The sequence below is a fragment of the Ranitomeya variabilis genome, chromosome 1, assembly GCF_051348905.1.
Source record: "Ranitomeya variabilis isolate aRanVar5 chromosome 1, aRanVar5.hap1, whole genome shotgun sequence".
Lineage (NCBI taxonomy): Eukaryota > Metazoa > Chordata > Amphibia > Anura > Dendrobatidae > Ranitomeya > Ranitomeya variabilis.
In genome coordinates this window covers 531,098,309-531,121,333 of record NC_135232.1, presented here as the reverse complement: position 1 = coordinate 531,121,333, position 23,025 = coordinate 531,098,309, and the positions used below count along the sequence as shown (strand labels likewise).

The 23,025-nt window shown below is 45.6% G+C and overlaps 1 protein-coding gene across 4 annotated transcripts in view; it reads right to left on the bottom strand.

Moving 5' to 3' along the window:
- Window positions 1-23,025, bottom strand: part of LOC143766626 (NAD-dependent protein deacylase sirtuin-6-like) — a 304,913-nt gene that overhangs the window by 193,522 nt on the left and 88,366 nt on the right. For all 4 annotated transcript variants that reach the window (XM_077254435.1, XM_077254441.1, XM_077254454.1 and 1 more), the window contains one exon: window positions 16,798-16,980. In XM_077254435.1, coding sequence (XP_077110550.1) covers window positions 16,798-16,980 — 183 coding nt within the window. The remainder of the gene's footprint in view (window positions 1-16,797; window positions 16,981-23,025) is intronic.

Below are 23,025 nucleotides of genomic sequence, written 5' to 3'. Positions count from 1 at the left end.
CAAATGAGGCATTAATCACAAGGGAATGTAACACAAAATGGTGCAAAAAATAGGCCGCGCAGGGACCAAGACTGCGATAAACTAGATATAAATAGTTCATAAAGTAGTTCACAAATATGGGCTATATTATACTCAGAAAGTGCCCCAAATATTACATCCAAAATCTAAATATGGTTATAAAACCTATAAATATCAAATATGGGGTATAGCCGTAATATATACCAACATCAGTTTGCCCACACCGGCCACAGAATGACCTTTCATAACCTACAGATAAAGTGCCATAGACCCGTTCATAAATAGCAGCATACGGTACAGATATACAATATTACCGGTAATGGCAGGGCAAACGAGTGCAGCCAGGTCCGTGCGCGTCCGCACTGACGCGCGTTTCGGACCTTCCTTTTTCGGGGGGGCCTGCATTCTGACCAAGTGTATTCCATTTTATACCATCCCAAAGTGTGCCGGCATTACCACGTGACCGGAAATGACGTTCTCGGCTGGAAATGATGCGCCCGTCTCCAAGCCAACCACGACGCCAGGCGGCGGCGTCACATGACCGCAAGTCCTAAAGACGCTGCAAACCATGGTAAGACGCCGAAAGCCGCCAGGGGCAGCAGGGGCACTGAAGGCCAGCGCATGCACACCGAGAAGGTACATTTAATGAACACCATACCACAGAGTCATAAATTAGCACAAATAATTCATAGATTATATTATATTAGAAAACCAAGAACAATTAACCCCTTCATGACCCAGCCTATTTTGACCTTAATGACCTGGACATTTTTTGCAATTCTGACCAGTGTCCCTTTATGAGGTAATAAATGAGGAACGCTTCAACGGATCCTAGCGATTCTGAGATTGTTTTTTCGTGACATATTGGGCTTCATCTTATTGGTAAATTTAGGTCGATAATTTCTGCGTTTATTTGTGAAAAAAACGGAAATTTGGCGAAAATTTTGAAAATTTCGCAATTTTCACATTTTTAATTTTTATTCTGTTAAACCAGAGAGTTATGTGACACAAAATAGTTAATAAAAAACATTTCCCACATGTCTACTTTACATCAACACAATTTTGGAAACAAAATTTTGTTGCCAGGAAGTTATAAGGGCTAAAATTTGACCAGTGATTTTTCATTTTTACAACAAAATTTACCAAACCACTTTTTTTTTACGGACCACATCACATCTGAAGTCAGTTTGAGGGTTCTATATGGCTGAAAATACCCCAAAGTGACACCATTCTAAAAACTGCACCCCTCAAGGTGCTCAAAACCACATTCAAGAAGTTTATTAACCCTTCAGGTGTTTCACAGCAGCAGAAGCAACATGGAAGGAAAAAATGAACATTTAACTTTTTAGTCACAAAAATGATCTTTTAGCAACAATTTTTTTATTTTCCCAAGGGTAAAAGGAGAAACTGGACCACGAAAGTTGTAGTCCAATTTGTCCTGAGTACGCTGATACTTCATATGTGGGGGTAAACCACTGCTTGGGCGCACGGCAGGGCTCGGAAGGGAAGGAGCGCCATTTGACTTTTTGAATGAAAAACTGGCTCCAATCTTTAGCGGACACCATGTCGCGTTTGGAGAGCCCCCGTGTGCCTAAACATTGGAGCTCCCCCACAAGTGACCCCATTTTGGAAACTAGACGCCCCAAGGAACTTATCTAGATGCATAGTGAGCACTTTAAACCCCCAGGTGCTTCACAAATTGACCCGTAAAAATGAAAAAGTACTTATTTTTCACAAAAAAATTCTTTTAGCTTCAATTTTTTCATTTTCACATGGGCAACAGGATAAAATGGATCGTAAAATTTGTTGGGCAATTTCTCCTGAGTACACCGATACCTCGCATATGGGGGTAAACCACTGTTTGGGCACATGGTAAGGCTCAGAAGGGAAGGAGCGCCATTTGACATTTTGAATGAAAAATTATCTCCATCGTTAGCGGACACCATGACGCGTTAGGAGAGCCCCTGTGTGCCTAAACATTGGAGCTCCCCCACAAGTGACCCCATTTTGGAAACTAGACCCCCCAAGGAACTTATCTAGATGCATAGTGAGCACTTTAAACCCCCTGGTGCTTCACAGAAGTTTGTAACGCAGAGCCGTGAAAATAATAAATAATTTTTATTTTCCCAAGGGTAACAGGAGAAATTTGACCCCAAAAGTTGTTGTCCAGTTTCTCCTGAGTACGCCGATACCCCATATGTGGGGGTAAACCACTGTTTGGGCACACGTCGGGGTTCGGAAGGCAAGTAGTAACGTTTTGAAATGCAGACTGATGGAATGCTCTGCGGGCGTCACGTTGCGTTTGCAGAGCCCCTGATGTGCCTAAACAGTAGAAACTCCCCACAAGTGACCCCATTTTGGAAACTAGACTCCCAAAGGAACTTATCAAGATGTGTGGTGAGCACTTTGAACCCCCAAGTGCTTCACAGAAGTTTATAACGCAGAGCCGTGAAAATAAAAAATCATTTTTCTTTCCTCAAAAATAATTTTTTAGCCCAGAATTTGTTATTTTCCCAAGGGTAACAGGAGAAATTTGACACCAAGAGTTGATGTCCAGTTATTCCTGAGTACACTGATACCCCATATGTGGGGGTAAACCACTGTTTGGGCAAATGCTGGGGCTCGGAAGTGAAGTAGTGACGTTTTGAAATGCAGACTTTGTTGGAATGCACTGCGGGTATCACGTTGCGTTTGCAGAGCCCCTGATGTGCCTAAACAGTAGAAACCCCCCACAAGTGACCCCATTTTGGAAACTAGACCCCCAAAGGAACTTATCTAGATGTGTGGTGAGCACTTTGAACCCCCAAGTGCTTCACAGAAGTTTATAACGCAGAGCCGTGAAAATAAAAAATCATTTTTTTCTCTCCTCAAAAATAATTTTTTAGCCCGAAATTTTTTATTTTCCCAAGGGTTACAGAAGAAATTGGACCCGAAAAGTTGTTGTCCAGTTTCTCCTGAGTATGCTGGTACCCCATATGTGGGGGTAAACCACTGTTTGGGCACACGTCGGGGCTCGGAAGGGAGAGAGCACCATTTGACTTATTCAACGAAAGATTGGCTGGAATCAATGGTGGCGCCATGTCTCGTTTGGAGACCCCCTGATGTGCCTAAACAGTGGAAACCCCTCAATTCTAACTCCAACACTAACCCCAACACACCTCTAACCCTAATCCCAACCCTAACCACAACCCTAACCCCAACACACCCCTAACACTAGTCTTAACCCTAATTCCAACCCTAACTCTAAGGCTATGTGCCCACGTTGCGGATTTGTGCGTGGATTTTTCCGCACAGGTTTTGAAAAATCTGCAGGTAAAACGCACTGCGCTTTACCTGTGGATTTACCGCAGATTTCCAGTGTTTTTTGTGTGGATTTCACCTGCAGATTCCTATTATGGAGCAGGTGTAAAACGTTGCGGAATCCATACAAAGAATTGACATGCTGCGGAAAATACAACGCAGCGTTTCAGCGCTGTATTTTCCGCACCATGGGCACATCAGATTTGGTTTTCCATAGGTTTATGTGGTACTGTAAACGTGATGGAAAACTGCTACAAATCCGCAGCGACCAATCCGCAGCCAAATCTGCACAGTGTGCACATAGTCTAATTTTAACCCTAATTCCAACCCTAGCCCTAATTCTAACCCTAACCCTAATTGTAACCCTAATTGCAACCCTCACCCTAACCCTGACCCTAGCCCTAAGTGCAACCCTAGCCCTAAGTGCAACCCTAGCCCTAACCCTACCCCTAATGGAAAAATAAAAATAAATATATTTTCTGTATTTTATTATTGTCCCTACCTATGGGGGTGATAAAGGGGGGGTATTTACTATTTTTTATATATTGATCGCTGTTATAGAACCTATCACAGGAAGGCACTTAGGACAGGACGGAGGGGTACGGAACACTGACGGTGGCTGCAGATCGTCGCCGTTAGTCGTGGGGGGGCCAGATCGGGGTCTCCAGCCATGGCCGATGCTATTGCTATATGCTGGATTGTAATATTTCACCAATTTTCATAGGTGAAATATTACAGATTGCTATGATTGGCTGTTTCACTTTCAACAGCCAAGAAAGGACGCGGCCCAATGATGACGGCTGATCCGGCAGGGAGAGGTCCCTTTCCCACAGTCCCAGGAACAGGTTGGCATAAGCCGGGGCAAAAGAAGCCCCCATAGCTGTTCCCTGGAGCTGCAGGAAAAAGGACCCCTTAAAGACAAAAAAATTGTGAGTTAGTGTGAATCTCAGTAGTACCAATAGTAATTCCCTGATAGTTTTTGGCAGATTGGAAGTCTCCAGAAAAAATTCATGCCGGCTTATGCCAACCTGTTTCAGGGGCTGTGGGAAAGGGACCTCTCCCTGCCGGATCAGCCGTCGTCATTGGGCCGTGTACTTTCCTGGATGCGGTACATTGACGACATCTTACTGATCTGGCAGGGATCTGAAAAATGTCTTCACGACTTTATGTCATCTTTAAATGTGAATGACCAGAATATTTATGTAACTTATAAATATGATAGTGAGTCAGTGGAGTTTCTTGATGTAACACTCAAGCGTGATACTTACGGTGAAATACAAACTAATATCTTCCGGAAGCCTACCTCCACCAATTTGCTATTGCACGCAACATCCTCCCATCCTGGACATATGATTCAATCCATCCCTACCGGACAGTTTCTGCGCTTGCGTAGATTTGTTCTACTGAAGATTTTATAATACAAGCCGCAGATCTAAAAAGTAGGTTAATGGAGCGGGGATATAGCAACCGGAAAATAAAAAAAGCGTTTAATAGGGCAAAGCATCTATCACGACATACTTTATTATATGGGGCTAACACTAGTAAAAATCAAGATGTTGTCCGGTTCATAACGAAATATCATTCCCACTTTCCCCATATGCGACGGGCCCTGGATAGATCTTGGCATATTTTGACGGCTGATCCCATTCTCTCAAGATTTATACCTGAGCATGCTTCCATCACGGCAAGACGTTCTAAGAACTTGCGAGATCACTTAGTCCATAGCCATTATGGAGGTGAACCGGTGGCAACCTTCCTTGATGTGGCGGTGGAGAGACGGGGATGTTTTCCGTGTGGCCGATGTGTGGCTTGCCCTAATGTCGAACGATGCAATACGTTCACTGATTCTAAGGGCTCTAGACAATTTGAAAACGGATTTCTTGTACCGTCAAAAATGTAGTTTACTACGCTGTTTGCCCGTGCAATAAAATATGTCGGCCTTACCACCAGGCAATTCAAAGTTCATAGTAGAGAACATGTACGTGGCATTATTGCGGCGGCCACACAATCTGATATATCCCAGCTCAAGACTCTCCCCCGCCACTTTAGGGAACACCATGGTTGCGATGGCAGCCTCATTAGATTTTGTGGCATTGATAAGTTAGAGGCTGGTATTTGTGGCGGGAGTATTTCAAAGAGACTTGCCCAAATAGAAACCAGATGGATTTGGACTCTTCACACAGTCCATCCCATCTGGATTGAATGAGAATTTATCTTTTGCCCCATTCTTATGATCTAATTCTATTCTTTCATGCCAATTTCCTTTTGGTGTGATACTGTGTATTGAAATGTTGCCATTATGTGTGCTTTGGTTTTAACTGTTTTTATTTGTTTTATATTTACAGCATTTGTCTTTATGTGCTTTGCATTTATGCCATCCTACTTCCATGTGATTTCGTTTATCAAGATCCCATTGATTTATGCTGCACAACTCATCTGACAAATCCAGCCTTTCAATAATTACTGAGTGGGCAAATTGGAAAGACAACTCCATGCTAAACAATCATACTATTCGTTGTATTTGGAATTATGGTCTTTGTTAATATGTAATGTGTGTTGCATTATTTAATGATCACCCTTGTTAATCATGTTAATTGTTCTTGGTTTTCTAAGGGTACTGTCACACTCTGCAACTTTCCAACGATCACGACCAGCGATACGACCTGGCCGTGATCGTTGGAAAGTCGTTGTGTGGTCGCTGGGGAGCTGTCACACAGACCGCTCTCCTGCGACCAACGATGCCGAAGGCCCCAGGTAACCAGGGTAAACATCGGGTTACTAAGCGCAGGGCCACGCTTAGTAACCCGATGTTTACCCTGGTTACCATCGTAAAAGTAAAAAAAACCAAAAAAACAGTACATACTCACATTCCGGTGTCCGTCAGGTCCCTTGCAGTCTGCTTCCCGCTCTGACTGAGTGCCGCCGTAAAGTGAAAGCAGATCACAGCGGTGACGTCACCGCTGTGCTCTGCTCTTACATTCCGGCCGGCAGTCAGTCAGAGCGGGAAGCAGACTGCAAGGGACCTGACGGACACCGGAATGTGAGTATGTACGGTTTGTTTTTTTTTACTTTTACGATGGTAACCAGGGTAAACATCGTGTTACTAAGCGCGGCCCTGCGCTTAGTAACCCGATGTTTACCCTGGTTACAAGCGAACGCATCGTTGGATCGGTGTCACACACACCGATCCAACGATGACAGTGGGAGATCCAGCGACGAAAGAAAGTTCCAAACGATCTGCTACGACGTACGATTCTCAGCAGGGTCCCTGATCGCTGCTGCGTGTCAGACACAGCGATATTGTATGGATATCGCTGGAACGTCACGGATCGTACCGTCGTAGCGACAAAAGTGCCACTGTGTGACAGTACCCTAATATAATATAATCTATGAATTATTTGCGCTAATTTATGACTCTGTGGTATGGTGCTCATTAAATGTACCTTCTCGGTGTGCACGCGCTGGCCTTCAGTGCCCCTGCTGCCCCCGGCAGCTTTCGGCATCTTACCATGGTTTGCAGCGTCTTTAGGACCTGCGGTCATATGACGCTGACGCCGCCTGGCGTCGTGGTTGGCTTGGAGACGGGCGTGTCATTTCCAGCCACGTGGTAATGCCGGCACACTTTGGGATGGTATAAAATGGAATACACTTGGTCAGAATGCAGGCCCCCCGAAAAAGGAAGGTCCAAAACGCGCATCGGGGCGGACCTGGCTGCACTTGTTTGCCCTGCCATTACCGGTAATATTGTATATCTGTACCGTATGCTGCTATTTATGCACGGGTCTATGGCACTTTATCTGTAGGCTATTAAAGGTCATTCTGTGGCCGGTGTGGGCAAACTGATGTTGGTATATATTACGGCTATTTTGGCATAAACATAGACCTATAGATCATTTGTTCCGTTAGTGCTTTCAGTAATAATGCTGGGCTAGTATGGCCTTGGTTTTAGCGATCCTTAGGTGTCCGGCCATCGGAATCTCATGTGCAATCTGCAACAATTCCGCTCTGAACGGATAGGGTATCACTAACTGTCGATCCCTGGGCCACACATCCGGTGAACCCTGCAGGACTGTTACTCAGTACAGTCATACCTGGTCGCAGACCACACGCTCGCATTCTCACGACATGAGGGGCTGTGTCGCCTGCTCCTTAAGAGCTTTCAGGCTGTTGTCAACTTCTAACGCCGCCTGAAACCCCTGACTAGACGTGGCCAGAATAGACTAAAGTGTCACTTCTTCCATCTGTTCACCAAGACCTGTCTCCTGGCCTCTGTCTGACTCTGCAGCCACTTGGTCAGCGGAGGGGGAGCCACCGGACCTCCGTGAGTTTACTTGGGCTCTGGCGCTCCCACTCCTGGTGACAGAGTCCACGGCCGCTGCAACCACAGGTAATGCCTGCTCCCCTCGGCTCCTGACCAAGTCGCCAGGTCAGGCAGCCTTACCTGGCCTCCTGACATCCTGGATGTGAGGAACTCCTGCCCTGGGACCTTACCTGGTGGCTCCATGTCTCCTGTGAAACCCCCAATCTCCAGAGTCTCTCTCTCTCCCTGCAGCAGTTCTGAACTCAGCAGCCTGGACTCACCTAGGGGCCCTGCACTTCCCTTGACAGCCCCCCCCCAACTCTGAATCTCCCCCCTCTGCAGCTCCATGCCCTGTCTCTTGCATTAGAGGAAAATAGAAACCAGAACAATGGCTGATCACACCTGAGGGCATCTTCACACCTCTCCCTGTTACAGCTGCCTTCCTTGTGCATGTAGTGTAAGGCTACTTTCACACTTCCGTCGGTACGGGGCCGTCACAGACCGTCGGCCCGACGTACCGACTGACGTTGTGCTAAATTTAGCACAACGTGGGCAGCGGATGCAGTTTTACAACTGCCCATTGTGATGAGCAGGGAGGAGGGGGCGGAGTTCCGGCGGTCAGAAATGGCGGACACGTCGCACAAAAACGTTACATTGAACTTTTTTTTGTGCGTCGCGTCCGCCAAAACACGACGGATCCGTCGCACGACGGATGCGACGTGTGCCCATCCGTTGCTAATACAAGTCTATGGGCAAAAAACGCATCCTGCAAGCACATTTGCAGGATCCGTTTTTTGCCCATAACGACGGATTGCGACGGAGCCCAGAAGACGGAAGTGTAAAAGTAGCCTAAGTGTATGGGAAAGTTTCACATTTCACTTCCCCCTCCATATCAGGAGGCACATTCAATACATCGACATCAACGGCATTAGCAGTGGACATTTCAAGACAGTCTATGGGAGTCGAACTTGAGGGTTTAGTGGCCACATACTGGGACACTAGCTGCCCCAAATCGGTCCCAAGCAAAACATTGGCGGGAATATTTGCCGATACCCCCACCTCCAGCATTCCCCTCCTGGTGCCCCAGTCCAAATACACCTTGGCAACGGGCAGCGCCAGTTCGATGCCTCCAATCATTTCTGGGTACCAAATCCTGGGGAGACTCCACCTCAGGACGTACAAGGGTCAGCACGATGTCCCGCAGTCCCATGACCACTGCACGGCCGATGGTGACGGGTTGGAAATTGGCTAGGGACCTACCACCACCCCTTCCCACACACAAAACAGTTGACGGTTTGTGGGACGGGGATAGGGCCTAATGGCGCTGGGGACACATGGCCTTGAAGTGTCCTGGTTGGTTGCAATGATTACATCAGGGGGGGTTCCACCCCTGACCTGGAGAGGGGAGCAGAGGGATGCTCCCCCTGCATTCTAGGGACCTGGGAAACAGGGGCAGGATTGGTCTCAGCCCCTCTCCAGGTGCTGCTGGCGGCCCTCATGGGTTCAGGTGCCCTATTGTTGGCATATTCATCCGCCAGGGCAGCTGTAGTAGAGGCCCTCTTTGGTTTCCGGTCACGGAGGAACTGCTGGAGGTCCTCAGGGCATTTCCACAGGAATTGCTTTTAACAAACAGCTCCTGTATCTCCTGGCGGGTGGTGAGCTGCAGACTCTTTGCCCAGTGCTTGGCAGCTCTCATAAGGGTCTACATAAGGTCAACCCAGATGTCCTTTGGGCCCCGCTGCAAGCTAAGGAACTTCCTGTGGTAAGACTCCAGGGTGAGGCTGAACTGCTGGATCAGGGCCCGTTTGATGCTGTGGTGGTCCTGCTCCTCCTCAACAGGTAAGTCCCCCAGGCTGTCCAGGGACTTACTCCTCAAACAGGGAGGTCATGTACTAGGCCCACTAATCCGGTGCCAAACTCTGTTGGCAGCAGATCCGCTCAAAGGCAAGCAGAAACGATTCCAGGTCTCAGTCCATTTCTAAACAGGGGAAGTCCTCAGAGCGGACTTTACTTGGTTGCCTGAGGCTCTGAGGTGTCCGATGGGAAACAGTGACGAATCATCTCCAGCTTCATGGCATTCTGTGGCCTCCTGCTCTGCAGCTTCACGGCATTGTGGCCTCCCGCTCAGCCTGGCAATCTGCAGCTTCACGCTGTGCCTGGCATTCCCACACTTCCAGGAGTTTGTCACAGGTGGCCTGGTCCTGAGCATTGAGACTGGACATAGCCACTTGCAGGAGGGCACTGCAGGACTGAGCATGGGTGGCAGGTTCCATGGGGAGCCTTGACTGGACTCCCCCTCGCCTTGAACAAAACAATCGTCCACCTCCTCCCTATCGATCATACCATTAGCCATTTCCTGGTTTCTGGGCCTGGTGCCACTGGCCATCCTTGAACTCTTTGGTTACTGGCACAGAGCTGTAACCCGTGTACCCACACACCTTATATTATTTGCACTCTGACAGTCTAGTGCTGGGCTGATTTGAACACCCCAGCAGCAAAAGCTACCACTGGTAGTCTTTAGTGTCTGGGAGTAGGGGTCCCACACGTGGGTAGTGTTATTATCTCTATCCCACCGCTGCCACCACCAAACCAGGACACTCCCACCACCAAACCAGGACACTCCCATCACCTTGCTTGACTGTAGGTGTAAGGAAAACACACACGCACGAGAGGTATAGCAGGGGATACCGAGATCCCCCCTGTCGTCACCAATATGTGATGAAGCTTACACAGTCACAGCTTTCTGGGGCCCCCTTACCCTCAAGTCAGTCAGGGAACTGCACCTAGGATAAGTAGTTGCTGGAGAGGCTGCCCTGTCACGCACTGGTTATTGGGGAACCCTGCAGTGATGGCGGTATATATATCACCAGTCCCAGGTCAGGAATATATATATATAAACCTATGGTCTGTCAAGATCAGGATCTCCCAATAACACTAGAACGTCCGTTAACAAGCTTATATTGGGTCAGAAACCAACCCCAGGTAGTGAATAAGTGCTAGCCAGACTCAAGGACGTGGAAAATCGGATTTTGAGATAAAAGAGCAGCCCAAAATCAAGTTATATTTTAATTGCTGAATGGCGCACTAGATAATACAAGTATATACAGAGTAATATACAGATATTACAGCCAGAAGTACAGATAAAAGTAGGGTACAGGTTGGAGATAGCAGTTAGCTGTATGTGTCACATTACCATTTCTTATGACTTGTGGACGAAGGGAAGCTCTAGTATCCACAGGCAGCTTCTTAGTTTCTGGTCCGTCTCCACATGTGATGTGACATGGCTTCCATGGCAGAACAATAACAAAGGCTAAATGTGTGTACCTAGTTTTTAACCCCTAGCTCGCCCCCTCCCATATTTGCCACCTCCTTTCTGGGTTGGACTGGATTCTCTTCCCTTTACCTTCTAGCTGAAATAATTCCCAATATTTAGGAAGGGTCATAACGTCCTAGTGGGAGGTCCAAACGGGACGACTGACATCTCAATGGGTACGTGGGGGATGGGCAGATACAGAGAGTCCAAACTTGGGTCGGCTAAGTGGTTCTGGAGAACCAGTCTTGGTATCCGTGACAGCTAGAGAAATATGAGACACAGGTGACAGTTGTGCATGCAGAGGGCTACCTGAGTTCTGGTGGTATATTGGACTTCACCCTGAGATGCACGGTATTCTCATAATTCATCTCTAGGTGTCAGTGCCCAAGTGTCTAGAGTTTTCCCTTGATGTGGGCTGCCTTGCACAAAAAAAAGCAGGGGGTCCTAGCTCTGCTCCTCCTTGCCTTCATTAACACATGGCCTCTAATTATCTGGCCAACTGGCGAAGTTTTGTTCTTTTAGGGATTTGTGTACTTCTCCAAAGGGTGGGGGGCCTACTTCAAGAGTGGGAAGGGAGATCTCTAGATAAACTAATCGGGCCTGAATTAAAAAATCCAAAATTGAGTCTCCCTCATCCCTCACAGTAGGCAAGAAACACTTATTATTGTACGCCTCACCTGGTTTCCACCACACACGATTGACACCATCTGAACCAAGTAAGTTTATTTTGATCTCATCAGACAACAGGACATGGTTCCAGTAATCCATGTGCTTAGTCTGCCAGTCATCAGCAAGCTTGTTGCAGGCTTTCGTGTGCACAATTTTTGGAATAGGCTTCCTTCTAGGATGACAGCCATGCACACCAATTTCATGCAGTTTGCGGCATATGGTCTGAGCACTGACAGGCTGACCCCCTGCCACGTTAACCTCTGAAGTTATTTTGAGAGTACTCATACATCCATTTTGAAAAGACAACCACTGGGTATGACACAGAGTATGTGCTCTTGACTTGTTTGGTCGACCATGGCAAGGCCAGTTCTGAGTGGAACCTGTCCTGTTAAACTGCTGTATGGTCATGGTCACTGTACTGCAGCTTAGTTTCAGGTGTTGGCAATCTTCTTACAGCACAGGCCATGTTTATGTAGAGTAACAAATCCTATTTTCTGATCTTCAGGGAGTTCTTTGCCATGAGGTGCCATGTTGAACTTCCACTGATCAGGATGTGAGCGTGATTACACCAAATTTTACACACCTGCTCCCTTATTCACACTTGAGACCTTGTGAATAATGAGTCACTTGACATTGGGGATGGAAAATGGCTAATTGGACACCATTTGGGCATTGTCACTTACAGGTGTACTCTTGTTGCCAGTGGCTTAGACATTAATGGCTGTGTGATGAGTTATTTAGAGGGCACAACAAATTTCCACTGTACACTGACTTCTTTACATTGTATTAAAGTGTCAAATCTCCAATGTTTTCCCCATTAAAAAAAATAATAATTGTAAAATATTTACAAAAACGTGAGAGGTGTATTCACTTCTGTGAGATACTGTACATATAGCAGATTCTCTGTCTACGCGATGTATATACAGCAGCGTCTAGGTGTATCCTATGTGATTTATATACAGCTGTCTCGGTATATCCTTTGTGATGTATATACAGCTGCTGTAATGTCTCCTCTGTGATGTATATAGTTGTATAAGTGTATCCTATGCAATGAGCAAACAGTGTATTCTATGTAATGTGTATATACAGCAGTCTTGGTTTCTCCTATGTGATATATACTGCAGACCTCCCACTTCGTGAGTTCTATAAATGTTATGCGAGCAGTGACGTATTTTCCACTTTCAGGAGACATGCAGTGAAGTATAAATCTGTTATGAGTACAACTTGGTGCTGCAAGCAGTTCTTTTCAGAACTTTCCATCGCAAAGAATTGACTGCGCTCCAGCCTGACTGACGAAAACCTGCGTTTTCGTTTTTTGCTCCCCTTCTTCCCAGAGCTAAAACTTTTATTTGTTGGTCAAAATTGCCATGTGAGGGATTGTTTTTTTGTGGAACAAGTCGTACTTTTGAACAACACTATTGGTTTTAACATATTGTGTACTGGCAAACAACCATGTTCACTAAATGCTAAAACTGACCTGCCATTATGATTTTATAGGTCATTACGAGTTCACAGATGCCAAACATGTCTAGTTTCTTTTTTTATTTAAGTGCTAAAAAATCCAAAGTTTGATTTAAAAAAAAAAAAAAAATGCCGCCATTTTCCAAGACCTTTGACATTTTTATTGGTACCACTTTCGGGCACATAACATTTTTTGATCGCTTTCTATTCCAATTTTTGGGAGGCAGAACTAACAAAAACCAGCAATTCAGGAATTGATTTACCGTATATACTCGAGTATAAGCCGACCCGAGTATAAGCCGACCCCCCTAATTTTGCCACAAAAAACTGGGAAAACTTATTGACTCGAGTATAAGCCTAGGGGGAAAAATGCAGCAGGTACCGGTGAATTTCAAAATTAAAAATAGATACTCCATACCGTTCATTATGGCCCCATAGATGCTCCACATAAAGCTGTGCCACATATAATGCTCTGCACCGTTCATTATGGCCCCATAGATGCTCCACATAAAGCTGTGCCATATATACAATGCTCTGCACCGTTGCCCCATAGCTGTGCCATATAGTGCTCTGCCCCATAGCTGTGCCATATAGTGCTCTGCCCCATAGCTGTGCCATATAGTGCTCTGCCCCATAGCTGTGCCATATAGTGCTCTGCCCCATAGCTGTGCCATATAGTGCTCTGCCCCATAGCTGTGCCATATAGTGCTCTGCCCCATAGCTGTGCCATATAGTGCTCTGCCCCATAGCTGTGCCATATAGTGCTCTGCCCCATAGCTGTGCCATATAGTGCTCTGCCCCATAGCTGTGCCATATAGTGCTCTGCCCCATAGCTGTGCCATATAGTGCTCTGCCCCATAGCTGTGCCATATAGTGCTCTGCCCCATAGCTGTGCCATATAGTGCTCTGCCCCATAGCTGTGCCATATAGTGCTCTGCCCCATAGCTGTGCCATATAGTGCTCTGCCCCATAGCTGTGCCATATAGTGCTCTGCCCCATAGCTGTGCCATATAGTGCTCTGCCCCATAGCTGTGCCATATAGTGCTCTGCCCCATAGCTGTGCCATATAGTGCTCTGCCCCATAGCTGTGCCATATAGTGCTCTGCCCCATAGCTGTGCCATATAGTGCTCTGCCCCATAGCTGTGCCATATAGTGCTCTGCCCCATAGCTGTGCCATATAGTGCTCTGCCCCATAGCTGTGCCATATAGTGCTCTGCCCCATAGCTGTGCCATATAGTGCTCTGCCCCATAGCTGTGCCATATAGTGCTCTGCCCCATAGCTGTGCCATATAGTGCTCTGCCCCATAGCTGTGCCATATAGTGCTCTGCCCCATAGCTGTGCCATATAGTGCTCTGCCCCATAGCTGTGCCATATAGTGCTCTGCCCCATTGCTGTGCCATATAGTGCTCTGCCCCATAGCTGTGCCATATAGTGCTCTGCCCCATAGCTGTGCCATATAGTGCTCTGCCCCATAGCTGTGCCATATAGTGCTCTGCCCCATAGCTGTGCCATATAGTGCTCTGCCCCATAGCTGTGCCATATAGTGCTCTGCCCCATAGCTGTGCCATATAGTGCTCTGCCCCATAGCTGTGCCATATAGTGCTCTGCCCCATAGCTGTGCCATATAGTGCTCTGCCCCATAGCTGTGCCATATAGTGCTCTGCCCCATAGCTGTGCCATATAGTGCTCTGCCCCATAGCTGTGCCATATAGTGCTCTGCCCCATAGCTGTGCCATATAGTGCTCTGCCCCATAGCTGTGCCATATAGTGCTCTGCCCCATAGCTGTGCCATATAGTGCTCTGCCCCATAGCTGTGCCATATAGTGCTCTGCCCCATAGCTGTGCCATATAGTGCTCTGCCCCATAGCTGTGCCATATAGTGCTCTGCCCCATAGCTGTGCCATATAGTGCTCTGCCCCATAGCTGTGCCATATAGTGCTCTGCCCCATAGCTGTGCCATATAGTGCTCTGCCCCATAGCTGTGCCATATAGTGCTCTGCCCCATAGCTGTGCCATATAGTGCTCTGCCCCATAGCTGTGCCATATAGTGCTCTGCACCGTCCATTATTGTCCCATAGCTGCTGCTGCAATAAAAAAAAATAAAACACATACTCACCTGTCTTGCAGCTCCTCGGCGCCATCTTCCCGGCGTCTCCCTGCACTGACTGATCAGGCAGAGGGCGGCGCGCACACTATATGCGTCATCGCGCCCTCTGCCTGAACAGTCAGAGCGGAGAGAGAGACGCAGGGAAGATGGCGCGACGCCCGGCGTGTGGAACCAGGATAGGTGAATATGCGATACTTACCTGCTCCCGGCGTCCCGCTCCTTCCCCCGGACAGCTGGTCTTCGGTGCCGCAGCCTCTTCCTCTGTCAGCGGTCACCGGCACCGCTGATTAGAGAAATGAATTATGCGGCTCCGCCCCTATGGGGGGTGGAGCAGCCTATTCATTTCTCTAATGAGCGGTCCCACGTGACCGCTCAGGGGAAGAGGCTGCAGCACCCGGAGACAGTGTGACAGGCAGGGGGAGCGCCAGGATCGCCGGGACTAGGCAAGTATATGACAGTGCTCACCCGCCGACCCCACCACCGATCATGACTCGAGTATAAGCCGAGGGGGCACTTTCAGCCCAAAAATTTGGGCTGAAAATCTCGGCTTATACTCGAGTATATACGGTATTTATTTTTTTTTTTTGTATGCCATTCCGTGTGTAGCAAAATTGATAAGGCAACTTTATTCTTCAGGTCAGTACGATTACAGCAATACCACATTTACATTGTTTTTTTGTATGCAATGAAAACGATTTTCTAGAAAAAAATTATTTCTGCATTATTTATTCTGACAGCTAGAACTTTTTTATTTTTCCGCTGACGGAGCTGTATGACAGCTTGTTTTTTACATTCATGTTTTTGATTGCGTTTTATTCCACTTTGTGTTCGTTAGTATAATAAAGCATATTTTTTTGCCTCTTTTTTTAATTTTTTAACAGTATTCACTGGAGAAGTTAACTAGTGGGACATTTTTATAGTGTGGGTCGAGCCAGAGGGGGTGATACCAAAATATCAACTTTACAGTACAATGACAGATCACGGATCTCGGCATTGCAGAGCATTAGATCAGCATCTCACATGCACGCAGGAGGTGTCAGCTCCTGCTCTGTGCAGGAGCTCACAGGCTACCATTCCTGGATGACCCCGCGGCCATCTTTCGGCTCAGACACCTTGCGATCTCAATCTCGTCGTGCCGGCGAGAGAACAAAGTGAGATTTCTCCCTCAGCAATGCCCTGCAATGTCGCTGTCACTAGTGACAGCAGCATTACAGAGGTTAAACAACCCACAGTTTGTGTAGCACCGATCACAGGCATTGATGCAGGGTGTCAGCTCTCATATAGAGCTGACACTCACATTTGCTCGCAGCGGCGCTCAGTGTGAGCCCGTGAGATCATCATGCAGCATATATACGATGATTTGTGGGAACATCGCTCCCACAAAGCCATATATATGGAGTATGTTGGGAAGGGGTTAATGGCTTGAAGCACTTTTGCATCTATTTATTCCTCCATTATAAAAAAAACACAATATAAAGTTAAGCATTTCATTCTTGCACTCAAGAATGTCCAAACATTTGAAATACTATATAAAAAAATCATTCAATTTTTTGCATATCTTATTTGAAAATTAAAATGTGAATAATTGTGATTTATGAAATACATAAATATAAATGATGCAACATACCTTGGGAACCCTGATCTTACGTGCAAGCCATCTACATTTTGGCTGATCAAAAACTTCAGGATACCAACTTTCTGTAGCTGAAGAAGTGCCATGTGTGTTGGAGATGGACGAGCAGTTTCAAATGTTGTGTCAAATTTAGGATTTAAGCCTTTTTCCTCCAATGTCCACACACCATTAGGACCTCTGAAAGAAAAGAGATTTGCTTGGAGTCTGATAAGTTTATATTCTTACAGTGTTTTCATTGTATATTCAGTGATGTGCCTGAAGATGTTTAACCCTGCTATTCTCCTGGTTACCACTATACACTTGTTATCTTCCGGTCATTTTTGACCGGACCTAATAAAGTCTTGATTTTTAGCTAATTTAAGTGCTTTAATTTAATAATTTTTGCAGTATTATATTGTATATGAACCTGGTTGTTTATAAACAAATGAAAAATGGAAAGAAAAACTTAATTTTTTTTTTTGTCAAAACATTTAACATGGCTTTATTGGAATATTTATGCATATTGCATATTTGCACATACAAAAATAATGATTCATCCAACTGTAAACTATAACTAATAACAATAAATGTATGTGTAAATCTGTATGGACCAAAAGGACCTAAATAAATTGATAAATAGTAGTAGATGTAATATATAGTCCAAAATGAGATTATAGCTCCTTTATTTTGCTCATAAAATGGCTGGAGATCACTATAAAAGGCTATCGGGCATTTTTGACCGAAGAGTACAAGTGTATAAAAAATTGTGGAGCAAAAAGTAAACATAAAAAAATATGTATAAAAATACGCATAGTAAGAACCCCTCAAATGAGGAAAAGTCAATCGACCACAAGTTTCAGAACCGCATCTTGAATTTTTTAAACAATATTAAAGTTCAAAATCGGTCGTTTTTGACCGAAGACAACAGCAGGGTTAAATTTGAACACAGGATTCCACTGTCCAAATGTGTACAAACCTCAGTTTAACATACATTTGGACAACAAATTGTAGAATTCCACTTTTTTCATGGCTGTGCTGAAAAGTCTAGTTCATATTTTTCAACAGAGGCACCCACCAACAAAACATACACTTGACAGTTTAAAAAACACCAAGTAGAAGGGTGTGAAATGTGACATAGCTAAACTCAACTGAAATGCCCCTCCCCCACAAAGATTTATGCAGAAGGTTAGACCAGGAGATCAGAGCTGTATCATTACATCTCATACACAGAGAAACATGCTCTATACTATGGTGGGGGTGTTTTCTTTTTTCCCTATAGTGTTGCTGCCTGCTTATGATTGGTCAGAATCATACAGGGAGAAAATGTATACGCCCCCAGTAAAACTGATAACACCCACAGATGCAAAAACAAAAAAAAAGCAAGAAAAAAAAGTTTTACTTCGGTTTCAAGCCACTATTACATCCGATGTCCAGTTCAACATAAAAAAAATTGGTGAAAGGTCCTCCTTAAATTTCTTTAACAAGAGAAATTGGCAAATATTGTGGCTTATGTAAAGTGCACATGCTGACATATGTGATAAGTGCAATCTAATCAAATGGGAAAAAAACACTACTACACACATCTAAGAGGACATAGTCAAATTTTTAACCATAACTGCAAAGCTGAATCTGAAATGAAATTCGTATCTCAGATTTTTTAAACTGCATAAAAGAAACAAAGTCATAAAAGAAACTATAAGTCTGATTTACTAGAATTTGCAGACTTACATCAATTTACAAACTTAAACTTTACATCCTGCATCAGTTCCCTGTGATTCCTTCTGCCCAAACCATATCCTATCCCAATGTGACCTGTCAATCAAGCAAAGCAGGGCAGGGAGCAGCCAGCAGCAACCCCTTTTCCTCTAGTAACCCTCCTGGATTGGAGCGGGGCAGCAGAGAACAATTGTGAGGTCTTTCCTCTTTGTGCGGCTCTTGATTCCTCAGACACAGGCATGCTCTATCCTTTGAGCCTCCCGGTAAAGCTGGATGGCTGCAGGCTAGTGGCCTCCCTGAGCTCCCCAGCCTTCCTCCTCTCCCTCCCCTATGTGCTGGCATGTGAAATTACCAGAAGTGAAGTCAGACACCAGGCACTCCCATACAGCTTCAATTCCAGTTGCGTTCCAAGCTAGAATGCATGATCAATATCACAGTTGGTGCACATGGAGAGGGCTCAGCGGAAAAATAGCAACTAGTAATTGCAGGGGAACCTCTCTTGTTTTCAGCTTCGGACCAGGGGGAAGAGTCTCATCTTGTGAGATGAGGGTGCGAATTGAATTATGGAGGGTTCATGTTCTTCCCTCTCTGCATCTGCAGAGTCCAGCATGAATCCAGTCCCAGAAAGTTTTCCTGGCATTGGTAGGTACCGCTCCTTGGTGCAGGTCATATATAGCTTAGCCTTATCTCTAACTCCTCTCTCTTTCCGGGGGACTAGGCTCTTGCACCGAAGAGTAAAATTAAAGTGGCAAGCCATAAATGTGCAATATGTGCTAGGAAGCTTTCATCCTCCCATAGGAAACCACTATGCAGGGGTGTACAGACAAGGTTATTAAAGGGGATATCCAGAACTCCTACAAGGGCTAAAAAACTCTTAGTTACTTACTTACCGGTAACTGGATTTTTCAGAACTTTATAGCCAAGGACAGGAAACCTACTGGCTAAAAAGGGTGGCACCTCTTCTTCGCATAAGTTGGATTACAGAGCATGAAAGGTCCTCCAACTGTTATTACAACTAAAAAAAAACAATCAACCAATACCACATAATCTTAAAGGTGTGGAATCACAACCCTAGTGAAAGAAGTGCTCACCCACACGTGACGGGAGGGAATACAAGGCTGCTGTCATGGGCTACGAAAAATCCCGTTACCGGTAGGTAACTAGGACTTTATCGATCACCCATGACAGGACCACAAGAGAATTACAGAGAAACTAAGAATTCAGGGAGGGACCACAGGCTAGAGCACCCTACAGGAGCACACATTGCAAGATTGGAAGATGCACCCATATTGAGTCTATAAGGTTTATAGAAAGTGAAAAGAGAGGATCAGGTTGCTGCCTTACAAAATCTCTTCAATTGAGGTGTCTAATCTCTCTGCCCAGGAGGTCGCCAAGGTCCGTATGGAGTGACCCTTTAAACCTTCCGGGATCGCTTTGCCACTTGCCGAGTAGGAAAAAATGGCCTACCTAATTCACCTAGCAATTGTGGGTTTTGAGGCTTTAAGCCCTTTCTGAACTATCCTTTCTCCAGTTTTCCGCAGCGGACAGGAATCAGAGTACGCATCTTCTAACATCCAAAGTAAGATGTTTTTCCTCCTTCTGGTTCCTTGGATTAGAACAAAAAGGAAGAACTACCTCTTGCAATCTATGAAATCGGGATGCTAGTTTAGGTAGGTATGATGGATCTGGCTTAAAGAGTACTCTGTCACCTAGAATTTGAGTAAAAGTTGGTGCTATAGAAAGAGCTGGAATATCGCGGACTCTTCTGGCAGAGGATAGTGCTACCAACAGGGCTGTTTTAAGTGAAAGAATCTTAAGGCGTGTAGATTCTAAGGGCTCAAATAGTATGTCCTTTAAGGCTGCCAGGACCAAATTCAAATCCCATGGGACTATTTTTCTTTAGAAATGGGTCTAGATCTTGATGATTCTGTAATATACCGTGACACCCAATAATTACTAGCCAAAATCACAGTTGTGCAGAGCCCAGAGTGCTGCTTCCTGGACTTTTAGGGTACTGGCGGATAGACCTAAATAGAGACCCTTTTGCAAAAATTCCAAAATACTCCTCACTGGCACCCTATTCTTAACCCTAAGACATTGAAGAGGATAAAAACCCTTCTCCAAGTTCTAGCACATACTGGTCGTAACTGACTTCATACTCATAAGACTAAGTATTTTGTGCTTTGCGACCATACAGCCTGTCATCCAACATAGACAATGAGCAGTGGACTCGAACCCGGAACCCATGCACTTGAATGGGGGCCTGAACATCAAGTGTTTGTCGCGCTGCCATGTGCATGACAGTGAAGCAAACACCATTTCTGATCGACGGTAAAATCATCACTGCCGGTCAGACAGCTGCAGTTCCCACACTGTCAAAAGAAAGCGTGAGCTGTGATCGGTGGTATCAAGTTTAACTCCGGTCACTGTTGTCAGCTGATGGGGCTACTACTCCCATCAGCCGACACCTGCTGCCGATAACAGCCAGAGCAGGAGAAGCTGATGGGAGTATTCATCAGCCGGCTCCTGCGTTGTAAATAAATAATTAAACAGCGTGGGGTCCCCCTTATTTTTGACAACCAGCCTTGCTAAAGCAGACAGCTGGAGGCTGGTGAGGGGCGATGGATATTGGACCCCCCAGCCTAAAAATAGCAGCCCCCAGCTGCTCTAAAAAGGCGCATCTATTAGATGCGCCAATTCTAGCGCTTTGCCCGACTCTTCTTATTTGCCCTGTAGCGGTGGCAATGGGGGTTCATATTTGTGGGGTTGATGTCACCTTCGTATTGTCAGGTGACAGCAAGCCCACTGATTACTAATAAAGAGGCATCTATAAAACACCTATCCATTACTAATCCTATAGTTATATGGTAGAAAAAAAGACATGGGAAGTATAAAGTCTTTTATTTGAAATCAACTAAAAGTGTGTTTTGGTTTAACAAAAATGAACACAGTTATACTCCCCTATCATCTAATTCCACTGAATCTCTCGTCTCCTGTAATAAAACTAAAATTAAAAAAAACACAATATCCCTCACCTCTCTGTTGTTCTGTTCTGCACCGTAATCCATGTCTGGGGATAAACAGTTTTCAACCTGGACAGTGCCAATATGCAACCGCCCAGGCTGAGAACCACTGGAAGAATGAGCTGCTGCGACGTAACATCCTCAAAATTACCGTAGGTCACTGGGAGAATTTCACTGCGGTGAACTCGCTTCTGCATCATGAGATGTTCTCACGGTGCTAGTGGGGATCTCACTGAGGCCACCGCAGCTCAGCCCGGCTGGGAACGCAGCCTCAGTGATCTGCGATAACCTCGATGATGCCACCACTAGTCACCAACGCTGCGCTCGCAGCAACTCATTCTCCCAGTGGTTCTCAGCCTGGACGGTCGCATCTTGGCACCGTCCAGGTTGAAAAATGTTTATCCCCGAGACATGGATTACGGCATGGGGCAGAACAACAGAGGTGAGGGATATTGTGGTTTTACATTTTAATTCTCTTGCAGGGGACAATGGTGTCTCTGGAATGGGTGATGCTGTAACTATGGTATAATTAAGATTGATTAAAAGAATCTGTCATTTTTTCAATTAAAAGGACTTTATCCTGAGTGTGTGTGTTTTTATACAATACAACTATAGTTAGTAATGGGGGCGTCTTATAGACACCTCTCCATTACTAACCTTTGGGCTTGATGTCAGCTGACAATACAAAGGAGACATCAACCCCCCCACCTATTACCCCACTTGCCACCACATCAGGGCAAGTGGGAAGAGTGAGGCTAAGTGCAAGAATTGCACCATTTCTGCCTTTTCTGGGATGGCTGAGAGCTGATGTTCTTAGCCTGGAGGGGGTTGAGGCCGATATCCATGGCCCCATCCTAGGCTATTAATATCAGTCCACAGCTGTCTGCATAGCATTTGCTGGTTATTAATTATAGGGGGACCTTACGACTTTTTTTGGGGGTCCTGGATTTTAATAGCCAGTAAAGGCTAAGTATACAGCTGTGAGCTGATATTAACAGCCTGGGAAGCTCTGTGTATTACCCCCTTTCCAGGCTATAAACAACAGCCCCCAGCATTCCCTCTGGGGAATTACGAGAGAGCCCACACCATTTATTTCAGAAAAATAATCCATCTATTCTACAGTAAGTATATATATCTATTCTATCTATTTGATTCTAACCTGTCTTGCTGTGATTTTACTGTATGAGGCTGCTGAATTGCCATCTTTTCAAAGGACATCCGCGTATAAAAAAAAAAAAAAAAAAAATCGGGACAGCTCTCACATGGTCCAAGTGCTGTGAAATTTTTTTTGCAGTCCGACCGTGATCTAGAGGTATGGTTCTACAAGAAGTACCATAGTTTTTTCTCTGGTGGCACTCAACCTTATTAGCATGCACAAAGTTACCCCCCCCCCCCCCCAAAGAAAAACGCAAAAATGCTCCAAAAAGTGCGTTTTTGCCACAGCTTCTTTCCTGCCAAGAGATAAGGTTTTGCTGTAGAAAAAAAAATGCAGCAAAAATGCCCA